The sequence below is a fragment of the Solanum tuberosum genome, unplaced genomic scaffold, assembly GCF_000226075.1.
Source record: "Solanum tuberosum cultivar DM 1-3 516 R44 unplaced genomic scaffold, SolTub_3.0 scf00181, whole genome shotgun sequence".
Lineage (NCBI taxonomy): Eukaryota > Viridiplantae > Streptophyta > Magnoliopsida > Solanales > Solanaceae > Solanum > Solanum tuberosum.
The window spans coordinates 370,989-392,082 of NW_006239106.1; the positions used below are offsets into that span (position 1 = coordinate 370,989).

At 30.3% G+C, this 21,094-nt stretch overlaps 1 protein-coding gene, 1 non-coding gene and 1 pseudogene across 4 annotated transcripts; all 3 read right to left on the bottom strand.

Moving 5' to 3' along the window:
- Positions 1-5,917: 5,917 nt before the first annotated feature.
- LOC102583554 (auxin-responsive protein IAA4-like) lies at positions 5,918-7,627 on the bottom strand (annotated as a pseudogene).
- Positions 7,628-10,826: 3,199 nt separating this feature from the next.
- LOC102582767 (pentatricopeptide repeat-containing protein At4g39620, chloroplastic) lies at positions 10,827-16,886 on the bottom strand. Of its 3 annotated transcripts, none has more exons than XM_006354637.2 (3): positions 16,535-16,886; positions 14,116-15,376; positions 10,827-11,318 (listed from the first exon to the last, which is right to left on the bottom strand). In XM_006354637.2, the coding sequence occupies exons 1-2, from the start codon at positions 16,856-16,858 to the stop codon at positions 14,267-14,269; spliced, it is 1,434 nt and encodes a 477-aa protein (XP_006354699.2). In that variant the 5' UTR covers positions 16,859-16,886; the 3' UTR covers positions 10,827-11,318; positions 14,116-14,266. The 3 variants fall into 3 exon arrangements, with proteins under 3 accessions (XP_006354699.2, XP_015167479.1, XP_006354698.2); XM_015311993.1 differs by lacking the exon at positions 10,827-11,318 and adding an exon at positions 12,502-12,685; XM_006354636.2 differs by lacking the exon at positions 10,827-11,318 and adding an exon at positions 12,692-12,969.
- A 270-nt stretch (positions 16,887-17,156) lies between these two features.
- TRNAW-CCA (transfer RNA tryptophan (anticodon CCA)) lies at positions 17,157-17,228 on the bottom strand. The gene has a single exon. It is a non-coding gene; the product is annotated as a tRNA-Trp (tRNA).
- Between the last annotated feature and the right edge of the window lie 3,866 nt (positions 17,229-21,094).

Genomic DNA, 21,094 nt, shown 5'->3' on the forward strand with positions numbered 1-21,094 from the left:
ACCCCTAATTTTTATTTTTTTTTCCAAAAACAAAAAAAAAAAAATTTACCCCCTCCCCCTGGCACCCCCCATCCCAAGGCAGCTCCCCTTTCCATCAACCTACCCTTAAATTTTTTTTGTTTTCCAAAAACAAAAAAAAAATCTATTTTTTCAATTAAGCTTGAAAATTAATATTAATTTTTTTATTTTTTAGCATTATTAAGAATTTTGAGTGTAGTGAAAATTAAGTGATCTATTATGAGTCCATATGGATATCCATATTTAACCCATTTTGACCATATTAGTAGAGACTCTTAAAATAGCTTGAAACTCATATTTAACCAATTAAAATATAAGTGATTCAAGTCATTAAATATGGACAAAATAGACTCATTTCATTAATATGGACTGAAATTGACACCGTAACCATTTAAACATTAGTCTTTTGTATAAGAATAATGACTTAGTTAATTGGAATTATTTGCATCACAAACACATTTTAAAAATCAAATAAATGAATTCAAGTGGAACAGATGAGAACTATTTAGATATCACTAACTTTAAAAAATTAAAATTCTAAATCTATAAACTTTAAATTTTGACTTTGCATCTGATACATGAAAGTTATAAATTGACTCCATTTTGCAGCACAACAAATCAAACACTTCATTACATTCATTTTAATTTATTTATCTGTTTTTATTAACATAAAATTTAAAAAATAAAAAAAAACTAAAGATATATATGTAGAATATACAATGCAATTTGATCTTGTGATTTTAAAATTTTCATGTAGGAAGTTAGAAATAAGAATAAGTTGTCAGAAAAGGAACGATTCTTCTATGAAATGAATTAAAAATAAAAATAAGATAAATAAATTAAAACGGATCAAGAATACTAGGTAATTAAGAACTTGCATTATTGTGTTTTTTAGATTCGCCTCTGGCAGCACAACAAATCAAACACTTCATTACATTCATTTTAATTTATTTATCTGATTTTATTAACATAAAATTTTAAAAATAAAGAAAAACTAAAGATATATATATGTAGAATATACAATGCAATTTGATCTTGTGATTTTAAAATTTTCATGTATAGGAAGTTAGAAATAAGAATAAATTGTCAGAAAAAGAACAATTCTTCTATGAAATGAATTAAAAATAAAAATAAGATAAATAAATTAAAACGGATCAAGAATACTAGGTAATTAAGAACTTGCATTATTGTGTTTTTATAAATAAAAAATATAAATGACAAAGAAGTAACATGTGTTATTAGGTCATAACATTTGCAATGGTATAATTGGTAGAAAATGATTAAGTAATTGTCTTATATTTTTTTGTTTACAATGACGTAATTCTAGAGTTTATCTTTTCTAGTTTAGTCTTAATTAAGCAAAAGCACTTGGTCCCTTGATGACATGTTAAATTCATATATTAGTTGCATATCATTTTATAGCCAAACTGTACTGCTTTTAAAAAATATTGGTGAACCTAACTCTTTGCGTTTATGAATTAAGTGTTTGATCGAACTTTAGTTAAAATTTTATATTTGTTCAAGAAATTTATTGAATATACAAAATTATTAACTAAGAATCTAATAATTAAATTATATTAAAATTTTAAATTCATAAACTTCAAGTGTTGACTTCGCCGCCGCTGAATATCTTTATACTACCAAGATAACGATTAATAACAAGCACAACCCAATAAAGATCGTGGTGGAAAAGTAAGTACTATTTCATCCTTAATAAGAGGTCTCAAATTCGAACTAGTCGCCTTTGGTAGAGAGTACTGTACATAGTTGGTTCATGAATTCTCTGTCAGGAGTCTTATCCCAATTTCCAAATGACACAAAAAGTTGAGATTGAATTGTTTAAGAACCTCATAAAGCTATTTTTACCAGATATTTTAAAATTCTCCTAAGAACAAATGTGAACTCTCCAAGCATAAAGCTATTTTTACCAGATAAAATTCAAGATTCCATTCCAAGCCAAAAAGCTAGAGTTAAGTGGTTCAATGAAGGAGATGCTAACACAACCTATTTGCATGCTACCATTAAAGATAAAAGAAGGAAGTTGAATATCAGAAGAATTCAAGATGATAATGATAACTGGCTGGAAGACACTGATGCTTGTTGACACCCAATTTTGGTTTAATATTTTTAAAATTCGTAACTTTTAAGTTTTATTTATCTAATGGTTCAAAATGTTTTTTATAATTTTAAATAAGTTTATCGATAACTATCCTTATTTATTCAAAATTTAGGGTTTTTATCAGTTAATTTTAAAATTTCATTTTTACATGTCATTAGTTACGTTCATTTATATTTATTTTAATTCATTTTATTTGTTACATTTGTTAATATTGATATTTTGCATAATCTAAAAATTCATTCAAATACAGATATTTTACTTGATCGATAATTTTGGGCCACAATCACAAGCCCAAAAATTGAGCCCATTTAACAATTATTTCCTATATAAGTTTTGGTTAGGTTAAAAAATAGGGGGTGGTGAAAATATTTTTAGGTTAAGGTTTCAGATTTTTATTGAAAAAGGGTTTCACTTTTCACTATTTTCCGGTCACCACCACCCCAAAAATCCGGCGAAGCTCCGACAACACAAAACCCCGACCCAAAAAATCCCAAGCTTCCTTCCCCTCTCTCTTTTGTTTGTTATTTGCTGCCATCGGCGATAACATACCATCCCCACCCACCACTGTCCAAAGCCACCAGAAATCCAAAACCTCATCGGAGAAGACAACCAACACCACAAAGCTCTACCAGAAACCATCTCCAAACACCCACCAGAAACCCCCAACGTTCGTCCCCTTCCCTTTTCCCATTTCTTTTTCCGGTGAAATCGTCTGAAAGCAGCCAACAATCAGACCCAAACGACCTCTTTCGAGTCCAACTGCTCCACCGTCAAGCTCAAAGCTCGCGAACACCAACTGCAGCTCCGACGAGGAGTTCCAAACTCCGATGAGTCGGAGCAAAGAAGAAGAAAACGCCGTCAGTCCCCTTCCTTCTTCCTCGTCACGATTTCTTTCTTATTTTTGTAGATTCTCCCGCGAACCACTGGAAACAACCCATTCACCCTTCTTCTTTCAGTCACTTATTAAGATCAGATCTGACTGGATTCATGATTTTCCGGCGATGCAGCAGCTCCACAACGTCCGACAATGGCAGAAACAAGACTTAACAGTGAGTTCAAGCTCCAGTAATTTCATTTTTTATATTTCTAGTTCAAGTTTTCCATTTGATTCCATGTTATTACATCTTCATTGTTTATTATTTGAATTTGTTAGATGGGTATTGATATTTTGGATACTATTTTCCAGTGAATATGTAAATATTGAGTACACCCAGTTGAATGTCTGGATCAAGAAAAAGCTAGGTGATTCTTGGTATTATTTTCCAAAGCATAATGTTAGTTGGTGTAGCATGCCTCATGGGTGGGTTTGCAAGTTTCCACTTAACTTTAATTATGACAAAGCATCCAACTATGGAAAATATTCTTAAATTTGGTGCAAAATTATTAATTTTATTGTTAAACTATTGACAATCTTAATATATCTTTACTTGACTAACTAAATTTAAATACACGCTCGATCTTGCAACATAAGTGAAATTTATCCCTATATTTTCGTCAAGTTTAGAGGTATTTTCAATACGTTTCTTGATTTTTTAATTAAGAACATCATGTTCCTACAAGAGTTTGAGATCAGTACTTGCTACGTTATGTGGCAGATCGGGAATGTATTTGAGTTTAGTTAGTCTAGTAGAAGGGTGTTTTTGAGGCAGTCAATAATAGCTCAGGAACGAAACAAATAATTTGCGCCAAATTTATAGTGTTTTTAATACTTCTCTCCATATCTTATCTACCAAAAATCATTGAAGAGATTATGCAGTGATACATGAAATGAATCTAAATTAATCAGATTAATGATTTTTAAATAGAAAAAAAAAGATCATTGTTGAAGAAACTGCAGGAAATTGGGAGTCAATTCCCTAAATGGTCACCCAAGTTTAGGGAATTGCCATGAAATATTATTTATGTTTCATTTAGGACCAAAATATCACTCAACTATTCCTATTTTCCTTCAAATATATTTGACACTTCAAAAGCCCCACTCTCTCCTAGTTGGCATGATATGTCATTAAAGTCTTTTTTTAATAATAGATTAATTTGATTCATTAAACCCATATAACTACAATAATGATCATATTTTTTAAAAATAAAAATATATATTAGTTTATTAAGAATACTTCATACTTTAGAATCTTTTATTATAATTAAACTTTTTATTTTTTATGTTATGAAGAATAGGTTTTTAAAGCGTACTATAATATCATCAATTTTGAATACTTATAAACATATACATTCAAAAAAAATATCGATATACATATCACTCATGAATGCTAACTTACATCAATTAATCATAAATTTTACAATGAATCAGTAATATTAAATGTCAATTAACTATTACAATAAAATTAATTGTGTATTTTGAAATTCATGCTTACAATATTTTTTTCTTAAAAAAAAATAGAAAGTGAATAATATTATTGCTGTTTTTTATCCAAAAAAAATAAATACTTAATATCTCAAAAATCTCCTTCTATTCTAGTCTATATGTCATGTTATCAAATCATCATTTTACAAACTAATAGGCCTATTTAATTCATCAAACTTATGTCTCTACAAGGCAAATATAAAATTACATGAGAATTTATGAAGATTAATAAAAAAATTAAAAAACTAATTCCTTTATATTATTTTACCAAACAAAATTTAATGAAAAAAACTTTGTGTGCAATTATTACTTGGTAATTTTTAAAATCCCTAAGTAAATTATTTGAAAATATTAAGCAATTTTTTTTTTATAAAAGTACTCAAATAAATTTGTATGGTTGACAAAAAGTTGGTAAGAAAGAGAAAATTATTATTTATTTATTTTTAATTTAATTTTTATTCTAATTCTTGCTATATTATATTATATTTTAACTTATCAAACAATTAAACACCAATATATATTCTCATCGCATCCCAAATTCATGAAATACAAGTAATAATTAATTGAATTGTCTATTTTAATTCAATAATATACATATTATATTAGATTAATATACTGATAAATAAAGATCAAAAATTTTTATTTTTCTAATATAAATATTATTCACTTCTATTTTATTTTACAAAAAAAGATATTGTAAGTATGGATTTCAAAGTACCTAATTAATTATTTTTAATAGGTAATTGACCTTTAATATTATTGATCAATTATATAATATATGATCAATTGATGTAAGTTGATATTCATGAGTAATTTATATATCAATACTTTTTGAATATATATGTTCATAAGTATTCAAAATTGATGACATTATAGTAAGTTTTTAAAAACTATTCTTCATAGCATAAAAAAAAAAAATCAATTATGATAAAAGATGCTTAAGCATGAAAATTTCTTCTTAATAAACTAATATATACTTTTTTTAGAAAATAATAAGATTATTATTTTAGTTAAATGAGTGTGATGAATTAAATAAGTCTATTCTTTTTTAAAAAAAAAACTTCAATTACATGGCATGCCAACTAGGAGAGAGTGAGAATTTTGAAGTGCCAAGTATATTTGGAGGAAAATAGGGATAGTTGAGTGATATTTTGGTCCTAAATGAAACATAAATGATATTTCAAGGCAATTCCCTAAACTCGGGTGACCATTTAGGGAATTGACTCGGAAATTGGAGAACACACCATACTTTTCATATCCAAGATTTGAAAAGGAAAAAAATATAACTGCGTGAGTTTGTACAATTGGTTTCACAGCCAAAAAAAAAAAAAGTAACTATAAAACTAAGTTCCTTTTCTGTTTGATAAAAATAATTTAAAAAAAAAAAAACAATTACAAGATTCTTCTAAAGAGGGAAATCTTCATAAAATCCTCAAAAAATGGTATGGGATTCTTTAATAAACATATATATCATAGTCCAGATGATCCCAACCCTCTTGCTTCTGATCTTTTCATTATCCTCAGTCTCTTGAATGATGACATGAACATTCTGCAATAGCCATGAAAATAATCTATCCTTAGACATGTAACTTATAGAAATTTAAGTTATATACATTGACACTTAATTTCTTTTTTACTATAACATGTTATGATAGCAAATTAATTATTATTCTTATTGGATTTATCAATCATATGTATGCATTTATAATTATCTTATAAGTAATCTGATTGTGTAATTATTTTTTAACGAAAATTATTGTGAGGGTGGGAGGTCGAGGGGTGGGGAGGGGGGTCAAGATTCAAGAACTTACTCCCAAGGAACATCTCCAACAAGCATCAAATCACCATCTTTATCTTCATAAGTAGGTGCAAATTCACCTTTGTTTAGCTTGAACATTTTCTCCATGCTTTTAGGAGTTGAGTGTAACACTTGTACATTTTAAGATCAATTTTTCTAAGAAAAGGGGCTCCATCCATGCTAACTTTGACATAAATTCCACACTGATCTTGATGAACTTCTGTTTTCTTTGAAGTAATTTGTAAGGTGTTCTTCCTGTAAGATCTCACTGGTGGCCACCCCACTATTTGTACCCTACAACGTAAAGACGGAGTCAGAATTTTGACTTTACGAATTTCAAATTCTAATAAAATAGCTTATTGGGTTCTGAATATGTTGCTTATATGTATTAAATAAGGTTTTTAAAGAAAAAAAACAGAATTTTGAAAGCGAGTATTAAATTCGACGTAATTTATAGCTTCCTCTCTAATTTTGGCCCTGCTCATTCAAGACCATAAAAAATTCAAGGACATTGAAAGAAAATAGTCCTTTTTATTTTATTTTATATGGCACTATTTTCTTTTCAGTTTATTTGAAAGAATAATACATTATTAAATTTGGAAAAAAATTTAATTTAGCTTTCCATTTTAATATGGCTCATGTTGCCCGGATTTTTCAAAAGTATTATCGCACTCGTGTCGGATCTTTTAAAAATAATCCACTTTTGGATGATGTGATACTTTAACTTGAGCCATTATAGTTACACATATATCATGATATATATGTGTGTGTAAAATGCTCTCAAGTTTAAAAAATCTCTACTTTATTTATGTTAAAATTTATATCTAGTCAAATTATACTGTATAAATTGAACTACAATTTTTTTAAAAAATCTTATTTTCTTGAAAAATCTGACAGAGGTGCAACCATATTTTAGGAGACGAGCAACATATCCCTTAGCTATTATTATAGTCACACAACTATTACAGTATATTTAAAACTACAAATTTAAAAATAATTATTTTTTATTAAATATTTATCGAGTCAAACTACGTCAGATAAATTGAAACGTAGTATCAAACTTACTTGGTAACATGGGGTGTTGTGGCTTCATAATGTGAAATTGATTCATCATCTTCATATTCAGACAAAGCTCTTTTGTTATTCTTGGAATTAGACACAATTTGTTGGTGATCAAATTCTTCCTCTCTCCCTGGCAAACCCAATCTAAGTTCAGTTGCCTTAAGATTCAAATCTCTCTCCATTTTCCTCAAAAAAAGAAGAAGTGAATCTTGGTAATAAAAACCTCAAACAAATAAGCCCCAAATTCTAACACTTTCTTGTTTTTGACTTTGTATTTGTGTTCAAGAAAATCATGTGAGTTAGCTAATAGTTTGTGTGTTGTTATATAATGGGAAAAACTAAAGTTATTTGAGAACTAATTTTTAAAAAAAATATGTTTGAAAAAGTACATAAATTTGGGACAAAGACAAGCTAAGCTTGTTGGAAAGAAGAGTAACAACTTTCAACATTTAGGGGACAAGAGAGGGACAAGCTCACACACTAATACTTTTTTTTAACACTTCAACTTAACTTGTTACCTATTGGCTAGACATTTGGGTCGTTTGGTAGAGTGTACAAGAATAATGCAAAATATAGTGTATTAATAATGCTTGCATTAGTAATGCTTGTGTTAGTTATGCTTGCATTAGTTCTGATGAGATTTTTTATGTGCAATGTTTGGTTTGGTGTACTAAAAATATTATGCATTACATAATTTTTTAGAAAAAATATTTGTGTACAAAAATACCCTCCACAAATATAGTGGAAAGGATGTAAAATAAATTTTGAGGGCAATTGTGTCTTTAATAATGTTAATGCATGTTTTATAACCCATTGCATTACTAATGTATAAAAATAGATGGTATTAGTAATATACTCTTCAATACACAATAGAGTGTATTACTAATACAAGCATTAGTTATGCATAGGTTAGAAAAGTATACCAAACAAGGTACTAATAATACATCAAGCTAATGCAAGCATTATTTTCTCCAATACACTTTATCTTGATAAAGATGCAACTATTAGGTAGTTTCCTCATTATGCAATACTTTCTTTATTTAAAGAAAAGTAAAATTAATAGAACACTATTAATGTCTTCGTGATTATTTAAGACAATACTTATTTAAGACTAAATAAAAAGGCTAAACTATCACATACTTAAAAATAGAGTGAGTAATAAAAAAATAAATCTAACTTTAGTACGTATATCTATGATATGACTCTTATCTATCGAATCAATTTTACGCGCTTATGAGAGGTGAGAGGTATGTTCTTTGTCAATGTCGGTTTATATATTGTGTTAAATTGACATATATTGACTGATCGAACTTGAAGTGTCTAATATATAAAAGTTAGTTAATGGTGTTTAAATGAAAAGTTGTGTAATTTAAAGGAATTGTTTATATATTTGTTATCATTCTTCATTTAGACACTTGAATTTAACCTGCTATATATTAGACATTTAACGTTTATTTAAGATATGCCTATTATATTTATATCGGATCAATTCATGAGTCTAAAAGAGGTGGAGACACTCTCTTTGCCCTATGGTGTTTAATAGACCTGCATTGACTGAAATTGAAGTGTGTAATAAATAAAGGTCAATTGATATGTCTAAGTGAAAGGTGGTGTAATTATAAGAGACCAATGATGTATTTGGCCAAAAGAAAACGATAGATCGTATGTATGATGGTTGAAATTTCTTCTCTTAATCAAAAGTCTCTAATTTAAGTATCTAAAATATAAAATTTCTTGATATGGAATGTTCAACCTAAATTAATTTAGTATAATGTATAAATAAATGAAAATAATAGAGAGAAGTGAAAAAAAGAAGGGAACCAGCTGCTACATTTCAAGAGTACAAATTGTACTTTATTTTTCTCTTTCATATTTGCTACTATTGTTTTAGCGAATCGATTAGTTCAAATTCACCTTGCGTAATGCTTATTAAAGAGAGAAATATTCTCTATTGAGATATTTTTATTTTTAAAATTCGAACACGAAATCTCTGATTAAGATGGAAAGGGTCCTATTCATTCTAGCTATCACAATCTTTGATGGCACTAATATAATTATCTCATGAGTACATCTCTTCATATTTTTTTAACCAATGCAAATTTCTAACTATCAAGATATACTATGTATACAAGACAATATTTGACTCATGTATACAAATGTATAATTTTTTAATGAAATGTTTTCAATTGACCATAAGTTCTGCCACTATCTCCATCCCTTGTTTATAGATGTTATTGAATGATTAAAAAGTAAAATACAATATATTAAATTATGTTTCGTTACCATTAAAAATATATAATATTCTGTTCATATTTTTGTTGTCAAAAAAAAAAAGATTAGGATAGGGAAATGAGTGTATTCAAAGAAATCACTATATGATCTTTAGTTTTTTATTTATGTAAAAGTAGCACACAAATGATGAGACTTTGTAATAAAGAAACTATTGTCTAAAGTATTACTTTTTTGTTTCAGAATACTTAACTTTTAAAAATGACAAATATTTTTAATAAGGACGATAGGTATTTTGAGACTGACGAAGTGATGAGAGTGGGTAACAGAAAACTAACAGGCTTTTAAATTAGCAAGTTACAAAAAAAATAATGATACAGTAGGCAAATTGTAGGTTCCAAAAAAAGAAAGAAGATAAAAGTGAAGTGTTTATGTAAAGATAAAATAAAATACAAGCTTAAGATTGTACATGGTACATAACATGATATTTGGGCATGATGTGATAAAATAACCTAGGCTAATTTACACAAATGTCCGTTTCTTCTGTCACTATTTTGATTTTGTCAATATTGTAAATTTGTATAAATATAGTTCTTGAAACTGATAATGTATTAGATTATCGTCTAATGTCTATTAAATTTTAAATTGTGGTTTAATATTTTTTCGTAAGATATTTAGTTATTCAAAGGGTATCTTTAGGCCATAATCTAAAAAAACCTGTAAGATAAAAGAAAAAGGAAATCATTTGCTAAATAGCTATCTCAAAAGGATCATCCAACGAAAATTTCACCATAACCTAAGGACAAATCCATAAGATTTGTTGAACCAAAGTGAACAATATATAATATGAATTTGGGTGGTAAATTGTCATAAAGTACTAGTAATTTTCGGTTGCAGGGCTAATTTTTTGCCTTATGGATTCCTCAAACACAATAGCTTTGACTCAAATTCATTTGTTAAAAGATCCATAAAATAAGTACAATATAATAATAGATTTCGAGCCTAGTAATTAATCAAATAAATCACAATAGAATCTCAAACTCGAAGTCATAACATGTTTGTCATTCAACTTTATTCTCCATAATGAATAGCTAACATGAAAGATATAGAACAATCAAATCACAGATTATCTCCCTTTGACATTGAACAAATGCATTTAATTCAAAAGGATGGATTAGATCATTTCATCGAGGTGGATTTAGAATTTAAGTTTGATGAGTTCCATCTATAAAGGAGAAAATCTTTTTTGTTTTACATATATACGAAGTTTGAACAAAGATCAATAGTACGTCCACTAAAATATGCAGACTTAATTCTAAATTCATCTGGTCAAAACAAATTAAATTTTGAAGAGTGAGGTATAACCTATCTCAAACAACTAAAACAACCTCCGAGCTCCCAACTCATTTCAATTTGGCACGATGACAACCTATTAGACTCGAGCAAAGATTGATACATGATTTGAAATTTATATATATGAACTCGTAACCGACCTTCCAGATTTGTTCAAGAACAATAACATATTCAGTATAATTTCAGAAGTAGAATGAAGAGGGCGGAATGTACGCAATCTTACCCTTACTTCCCCACACGTGTTTCAACGTACACGAGAGGGTTTTTGAAATTGGACTCTGTTAAGACTATTGTAGGCCCAAATATGTCTTCTGTTAGCAAATCATAAAGGCCATGGTTATGGTTGTTACCAGCAGGCAGCATGGTAACTTTGGTACCTGTAAATCACAAACAGAGATGGTTTCAGAATTTTAAATAATGAATTAGATTTTTTATTTAGTAAGGAATTCATCATACTTTTGAGATTTATTATAAGTTTAAATTAATTTAAATTTATTGTTTGGTGAATTACTTTGTAATTTTTCACATATAAAGTTAAATTATATTTTAACTTAAAAATTCTAGATTTGGTTGAATCCGATGTCAAAATATCTTGACTCTTGAGTAGATGTGACTTTACCAAGAACTTGAAATTCAATTCAAGTTCCTGGTGAAGTCAGATCATTGACTATGAATTTTAGCCTTTAACCTAATATTAATTTACTTAGATTTGTTATTGTGAAATTATTTTTCCGCATGACAGAATTTAATTTTAAACAAAATAGAGAGTGTACACATATCATTAGAAGTTAGTCAAGATGTGTTTCACTGACTATTGGGTGATAGTTAAGATAGGAAACTAACATTATCAATAGTTTATGAAATTTATAAAATCTGACATAGTTTAGGTGTATATTTTACCATTTTAACTCTTAATATTACAAAAGAAAGAAGAAAGATGTCATTTGCATCCAAGAGTTCACAAAAGAATCAATCAAACAAGGCCCGTTATCTCACTAATGATAAAATTGTAAAGAATGTGTCTTCTTTATTTCCTAACCTTTTGTCATTTGAAAGACTTATAGTATGTTGAATGTCGAAATTAAAAACTCTCAAATTGTAGTTGTTAATTTAGTGCTTTGTGTAATTCGAATTAGTGGTGAACTCTTCAAATTGTTAGTTAACTTCTTTGCTTAATTAATCAAAGTGTTTCCCATTTGTGATCATCATCTCTTGGTTGCCTTTGATTCTCGAGTAGGGTTAATTTTAGATATTGAAATCAATTGGGAGGTGAGAGTTTTAGTCCTTGTTACCCATAATTTCAATTTTCGTAATCTTAATCCACATATATTTTCTTATTTCTTTCAATCTAATATAAATTTATTTAGATTTGCCACGGTGAATTCATTTTTCCTTGTGGCAAAATTTTTAAACTAAAAGAGAGTTTACACACCTCATTAGAAATTAGTCCAGATGTGTTTCGCTAACTAACTATTGAGTGATAGTTCAGGCAGAAAACTCACATTCTCAATAATTTTTGAGATTCAAAAATACTGAAATAGTTTAGGTGTATTTTTATCCTTTTTTTACTCTTAATATTACATTGAATTCACCTTCCACTATCCATGGTGAAATCATATTTGTAGATATATCATATTAGGTCATTCCATCCAAATGTGTAGTTAATTTTGCCCACAGGCAAGTCTTCATTTTCTTCTTCTTATCATTAACTATCCCCCTTTGCCATTTGCAAGAAAAAACCACCCTTCCAAAGTGTCAAGAGTTAGAATTGATGCATTTTGTACAATTGATGAGAAAAATAAATAGTAAAAAAATTGGATATGTCATCTCCCTTCTCTTATTGTTTGCAACACAATAACATTGCTGCAACAAAGAAGTTAGAGAATCTAGAGATGCAAACAAGAGAACTTCTAGGCCAATATTTGAATGAACCACCCTCTAGCTACTACAGTGTATCAAGCACCACTTTTCTCTGAAGAAATAGGTGATGAGGTTCACAACTTGAATGTTCCATGTTTTATCTTGAATCTGTAACAGAAAATAGTATCACAAAATAAGCACTCTGACATCATTAGTTTCTTCAATACAGATAGATATCCATGAACACCAAGCTAACTACCAGATCATTTATAGCAACCAATAGATAATCAGAGAAACGAAAAAGGGTTATCGGGGTGGTGAGGGAAATAATTAGGCTCAACATGTCAAGAATATCTCATCGCCTTAATCAAGGCCAACAATCAAAAACAAATTGACTATCACAACAACGAAATATCTTCAATTCAACAAGGAAGAAAGCTGGTCTGGAAGGAATTAATTATACTACTATGGGCAGGCTAATAATATCTAGAACTTCTTTGAGTTCATGAATATCATTGCAAATGTCTGTGATATAGTCTTATTGAGGAATACCTTAAGCAACAGGTTCAAAATTCTAATTTGACAACTAGACAGTTCATAAATGAGAACTCACAAGCACCTCGGTTCTTTATAATTCCTCAACTGAGAACTCAGAAAGAACGAATTATTTAGCTGTTAGTCGGAGTAAAATCAATGTATGGATTCCTTGAAAGTCAAAAATTCCAAATTCTCAAAAGTTGTTCTTAAAGTACAAGTAAGCAGCCTCAATCAGGATTTCAGAGTACCTGTGTGGACTTTTATTAATAAACCTCGAAAAGAAAAGTATAAGTAAGGAGGGTGAAACCTTACTTTTCTAAAGTCATAAATCCTAATGAGGGAGTCTTCTTCTACTACTACTTTTTTGGAGGGATTAACTTTCTTAAGAGAACAAATCAAGCAAGCTTAACTCTACTAGTCAAAAAGGCACTCATTGATATCACTTTTTTTTTGTTTTGATAACTGAGAAATCCCGTAGGGCCACTGGTGTGTAGTTCGAAACTCAGTTAATAATGGCCCGCCCCTCTACCCTTCTTCACTTAACTACCAGGATTTTGTTTGAAGTAGGGTTCGGACCTATGCCGTGCACCTAACTCACATGTTGCGCTCTTACCACTAGACCAAAGCCCTCATGGCAAATGCATACTCACCTTTTAGCTCTTTTACAAAGTGATCCATATATACTAATATAAAATTTTGAGAAATAGATGAAAAGAAATCATCAAGATATGTGAAAGAAAATAACATCTAAAGCGCAAGAAATAGAAAGAAAAATACCTGGGAGACCAAAATTGTCCTAGCGGCTTGATAAATTGTTACTGAGCCACTCAATGAGTATGACGAAGAAACTTCATCTTGAATGTCATTATTGTTTGAGAATGAGTGCATTCACCAGCTTTCTAACTGCAAGTCACTTACTTTTTTCATTTCACTTACGACCCTTGTGCTTGCTCAATCCTTTATTATCACCAACTTCCCTTCGATTTGTTGGTGCAGACCCAAATGCCCCCAAAGCATCAAGAAAGAACTTTTTGTTGGGGATGATCCCATCTTCATCCATACAGGTCAGCAGTTTCTGTACAAGTTCCTTCATATCGGCTTTAGTGTAGGCCTTATATAGAAGCTTATAGGTTGATGAGTCTATAGGGAAAACTTTGGCTGAATGAATACTCTCAAAGAGAAGGTGAGCTTCCATGGGTAAACCATTCATGCAATAGGCGTCAAGCATTGAATTCAGTGTTGAAGCTTTCTTCTCCGTCTCAGATTCTATCACCCTATCAAATAGTTCTCTTGCTTTCGCGACACAGTCACAATGCCCATACATCACAATGAGGCACTCATACGTGATGTAACTTGGCTTATAACCTAAGTCAATCATCTTCTCAAGAACTAACTCGGACTTTTCTCTGAGTCGTGCTTTTCCATAGTTTGTTATCATTGAGTTAAACGTGGGAATGGTAGGTTTCTCCTTTGATTGAAGCAAACTTTTAAAAACTTGTTCCATTTTCTGAAAGTCCTGCTTCTTCCCATAAGAATCAATCAATATATTGAAAGTAATAATATCTGGTTTAAGCTGATTACTCTTCATTCGAGAGAGAATGTGCTCCATTTCGTTGATCATTCCATTTTTCCCATAGGCATCCATTAGACCGTTAAATGTGAATATATCAGGAGTAACAATGCTCTCGTCCAGATCTTTCAACAAAGCATCTACCTGTTCAACATTTTTTGCCTGAGCAAAAGCTCTCAAAAGGATGTTGTATGTAACAATACTTGGACTACAACGCTCCATTCCCTTCATCTTCTCAAAGTAACCCATAGCCTTTGTCAAGGCCTTGGATTTGTCTCGAGAGTGGAGATGGGCCGAAATTACTGCATTGTACACTGAGGTATCTGGACGGCACCCACTATTACGCATCTCGGAGAACAGCCACATTGCCATTCTGATCTGCCCTTTCTTCCCCATCACCGATATCAATTTCGAATAAACCCCATTATCCGCTATATACCACCGTTGTTTTTGCATCCATCTGAAAACCTACATATATTAGATTTATAAGTGAAACAACTATCTCTGTAAACTTATTCTACTGCAATAAAGTCAATAAAAGAAGGCATTTCCCTTAATTAAGATAAAAGGCATTTTAAAGACAATTTTTTTTCCAGACCCGCAAGGGTTGGCTGAGTTGGTTGGATGAGTGGTTTCCCTCATGGGAGACCTGGGATTAATTCCCCTCACTGGCAGCTGTCTCAGTCAGAGCTCGTCCGGTCTTGCCAAATGCCAAGTACGGTTTATATCTTCTGCGTGATTTGCGAGCTATTGCACAGAGGCAGGTTTACCCACTGCACACCCGAGGGGTAGTTGCTGCAGGAATCCTATGGTTCCAAGAAATCTTTTTCTAGTACAAGCCTATAAAAACATATGGAAGAAACGACAGCACCTTCTAGCACACACTACTTTGAGAGAACTCCAAGAAAAAGTTGAATACAAACCCATACATGAAAATTTGAACCTGAACCTCTCCCTAGGTGAAAACATTTCCTCAATATCTAGACAATGGTTTTAATGGCATGAAACTTCTGAATTTGCAACTGAAATTTGATTTTCTAGTCCATTACCATTTCCAAAATTGCTACTGTTTTTTTCTACACTACAACTACTAGTACAACAACAACAATATACCCAGTGTAATCCAACAAAGTGGTGTCTAGGGAGGGTGAAGTGTACACAGGCCTTACCCATACCTTGGAGGTAGAGAGGCCTCTACACTACTGTATTTCATTTTCATATTGTTCTTTTACATGCATTACTTGGAGGTAGGGTCCATAGAAAACAACCTCTCTACCTTCACAAAGTAGGGGTAAAGATGCGCGTACACACTATCCTCCTCAAACCTCACTTGTGTGCTATTTTGGCTATTGTTGTTGATTACCATTTCCAAACCACCCTATATACACACATTGCCAATAGTAGAGAAATCTAAATAACTTGATCAATACACATACATTCGTCAATTCCATAATACCAAACAATCAAATTCTCTGAGTCAATTCCGTCCTATCGAGCTTACAAGAACAACAACAACATACCCGTGTAATCCCACAAATGAGGTCTTATTAAGCTTATGTCATCCCAATATTGAATAACACAATTAAGGGGATCCTACAAATGAAAATGAAAAATGAAGAATCAAACCTCAAGGCATTGAAGCCAATTATCAGTCTTTCCCAGTTGTTCAAAGAGCAAGAAACAATGCTCAGTCCTCACCAACTTAACATACTTGTCCAAAGTGCTCACTAATGGCTTCTTATCACTGAAATTCCTCATAACCAAAGTCACCAGCTCCTGTGCCTCAGATGATGATGACCCGTAACCCGACTTCCTTCCACCGGGTCGGGTCGACACACAGTGAATGATAGAGAAAACGGGTCTCTTCTTCTGTAAATTTAACCATGGCATAGTAGTAGTTGAGGAGGGAAGTTGAACCGAACTGGATGACGAAAATTGCAGAGTCGTCATTGTTGCTACTGCAGAGAAGCTGTGGGGTTCGAGGGATTCTACTGAAAGGGATGATATTAAGGAAATGACGGATTTACCCTTGAAGGGTTAAAATGGAAAAAGAAAAAAGGGATAATATTAGCGAAATGACGAATTTATCCTTGGAGGATAAAAATGGAAAAGAAAAAAGAGAGGATATGTTCGGGAGATTGAACCTTGGAGGGTAAAAATGGAAAAAGAAAAAAAGATGATATTACGGAAATGGCGAATTTACCCTTGAAGGCTAAAATTGGAAAAAGAGAGGATATGTTCGGGAGATTGAACCCGACGTGAATCGAACACGCAACCTTCTGATCTGGAGTCAGACGCGCTACCATTGCGCCACGGATCCTCTTGTTACGTACTGACTACATTATTAAATATATCAAACTATATGGACAGCCTAATGATTTATTAGTTTATATATTCAAAGGCGATTGGACGTGTGATTTCGAATTATATGCTCAAATAAAACTCCAACTTTAAATTAATCTAATTAAAAGTTGTGATTCCATATCGCAAAACGTGCTCTTAGATTATTAAGAATTGTTAGCAAAGTATTATTATTTTATATCCAAATTCTATATGGATGATAATAGATGGAACTCGTGTAAAAATATATTAGTAAATGATATGTTCCTTTGAATGAATACAATGAATTTTAGCTGCACATAGATACATGTCAAAGTAGCATATATCCAAAATAATTATTAAAAAATAAAATATGTATAAGCAGTATGGACATTTGAAAGAATATATGACCAAACTATAACGACATCATATTATTTTTGGTTGGAAACAAGTTTATCCTGAGGTTAGTTATCCTGGGATAACTTATTCCACCATGTATATAGGATAACTTATCACTATGATATAAATGGGGGATAAGTTATCCCAAACATGGTAACCAAACAACATTAAAAAAAAATTATGGAAAAGGGTCATATTTGTCTTTGTACTCTTAGAAAAGGGTTATATTTACCCTTCGTCATACTTTTTTGATATATTTGTCTTTATCGTCCAACTTTGGGCACATATTTATCCTTGTACAGTTAAGTATTGTGTCACCATTTTTATTAGTCTATGTGACACCTACATGCCGCCTACATAGCTCCATGTGTCTATATTTTTATTATAATTAAAATTTTACTTTCTATTTAGTATCCTATCCGACCCATTTAGTAAAGTTTGACACAACCATAATATAGACTCATTGCTTTCATCAAATCTGCTAAACCAAACTCACCTTTATCATCATTCACCATTGTCAAATCTCCTACAAACTTTGCCTAATTTCTCACCACAAAGCTCGAAATTTCCCTTAAAGGAACTCTCATTGAATCTTGATAATGAAACAAGGATTTCCCCTTTCAAGTTATTATTAGAAAGATCGAGTGATTCTAATGTCGATTATTCGAGGCTGGCGGTATTGGACCTGAGAACTGATTGTTCTTCAGGTGCAATTCAATGAGATATTGCAGCTCCATTAAGATGGCACCCGAAAAATTGTTGTCAGAGAGCTATAACTTCTTCAACGACAACATTTTTTCAAGGTAATCTGAAGGAATTTGACCAGAAAATTGATTTTCCGACAAATAAAGACCTTTTAAAGCACCCATTCGATTGAATTCTGAAATTGGTCAAGAAAATAAATTGCTAAGTGTACGCAGACCAGGCATTTGTGATAATGCCTCAAAAGTCTGTAATTCCAGATAAATTCGTTTCTGCAAGAAGAAGTCCAGTAACAATTTTTTTTCTGACATAAAACACCCAACCAACATATATTTTTGTCATACGGATCCGTTCGGGGTATTGAAATCGGGTTAATGGGTCTTTATTTTGATTGGGTCGGATTTTACTAAATGGATCGGATAAAATACTAAATAGAAAGTAAAATTTTAATTATAATAAAAATATATACACATGGAGCCACGTAGGTGCCATGTAGGTGTTGTTAGGGTTTTGCCCTGATTTTCTTACCATAATTTAAGATTTATTTTTCCTTAAAGAAAAGACAAAATATTACCATAAATGTTTTTTTCTTTCTTGAAAGGAAAATATAATATTCTTTTATATTTGGTTTATTCTCTCCTTTTAGGATTCTTTTTCTAGTAAGAACAGGTTTTAGGACTCTTTTTCTAGTAGGAAAGGTTTTAGGACTCTATAAATATAGGTTTGTTTCTTCTAACACAAAAAACAATAACATCCACAATGTAGTCGTTTAAGAGTCTTGTTTATGGGGGAGATTTATTCTCTCTAAAGTTTCAATGTTTTTCTTTATATTAGTTTTAATATAATAATATTTTGATTTTTAGTATAAGTTTTTGTTATCTGATTTATCAACCATATGATTTGCAAATTGTAAGCTTTCGCATGACGCCCTAATCACCCTTCAGAACCCAACAGGTGTCACATAATGGACTAATCGAGAGCCACCTAATTTTAACTATAAAGCTAAAGATGCACCTAATTCATCAAAAAGATGGATCTGTCTTCTCCTTTTTAATTCATCATCAAAGCTAAGTGGATTAATCGAGAGCCACCTAATTAAAGTTGCTTTGTGAAAGTAGAAATTTGATCTTTTTTTTTTTTGGTTGAGATGCATGCATGGGATATAGATGGGAAAATGGGAATGCAGGAATTCAATTAATGATGCAAGTTGAGGGAGAAAATGACAAAAATGATTTTAGGGTAATTTTAAAATAATAAGTACCTTATAAGTATGTGTTTATTAATTTTCATCTTTTAAATTTATCAAAAGTTAATATATATAGTCTTGGTAAAATATTTACCAAGCAAAATGTATATCATCTAAACCCAGTAAGAAAGTCTCATCAAATTCTAACATACGCAATATAAAAAATTACACAAAATACTAATAATTAAAAAAAAACATAAATTGCACATCAAAAAGTTGTATCAAACTCAAAAAATAAATTAAAAATAAGAGAAACTACAAAAAATGTAACTCCTAATGTGAATTCTCCACTAATTTTTCTCATAGTTCTCATCAAATTTAATAAATGAAGTTCGATAAATTTTAATGGAGATTAAAAATGTTAATTTTTGAATTAGCCTAGATTATATTTCTCACCGGTATAATGTAATGTAAATTTGCTCTCCTTTTAAAAATTTTGATAGAACAAGCTAGTACAATTTATTTATTTATTTGGTGAAAAGCTAGTATAATAATTTGGCGTAAATACAACCAAATGCATGCATCTTATGCTTATTTAATGCAAAAATATCGTGAGTTTTAGAATTATCTGTCTTCTTAGAAAAATGGTAAAATATCGTACAAACTTATTTGGTACTCCTTCGATGGCAAAAAGAATGATTTAATTTAATTTGATATGGAATTTAAGAAATAATTAAAGAAGACTTTTTAATTTTATTATCTTAAATTAAAGTTATATCAAATATATCAAAATATTATTTAATTTTATAATTTTAAATATGTCTCATGAAAAATTAAAATTAAAATGTTACCAAGAAAAAGGAAGAAGTCCTTTTTAAAACAAACTAAAAGAAAAATACATGTCTTTATCCTGGTCGTTGATATTAGAAAGAGAGTGGATAAATGTCTTTATTATGTGCAGATGCTGATGAAAAGTTGATGAATTCATGATTTTTAAGTGATGTATCGGTAGGGAATGTAGTATTTTTGGATCAAAATATTTATAGGATATGAAATAAAATTTCGATTTGAATCTTGTTTTCAACCAATTTTGTAGAAATTGTATTCCTAATAATTGAACATTGAATATTTTTGAATCAAACTATTAGTTAAAAATAGTTTTATTGAATTTCAGTACATAATTTAAGGACATCTTTTTTTTTCCTTTTCATAAATAAAAGAGAAAAGGACATGATATACCGCTCAACTTTGTCATTAAGAAATGATATACTTCATTATAAAAATTTCGCATATATGCTATTACTGATATAAAAATGACTCATATATACCCTATCGTTACAAAAATGGCTCACATATACCTTTTTATCTAGAACTGAAAAATTAATTTAAAATTTATTTTTCGGTTTCAATTTTTTTAAAAATTCATGTATTGATATATATGATCTTTTTCACACATGATTTTTTTTATTTCTTTAATTATCATTATTTGAGTTTTTTTTATTCTTATTTTGTTTTCTCTCTTTCATTCTTTAGTGTACAAATGTGAACCGGGGGGGGGGGGGGGGGGGGAAGGGAAAAAA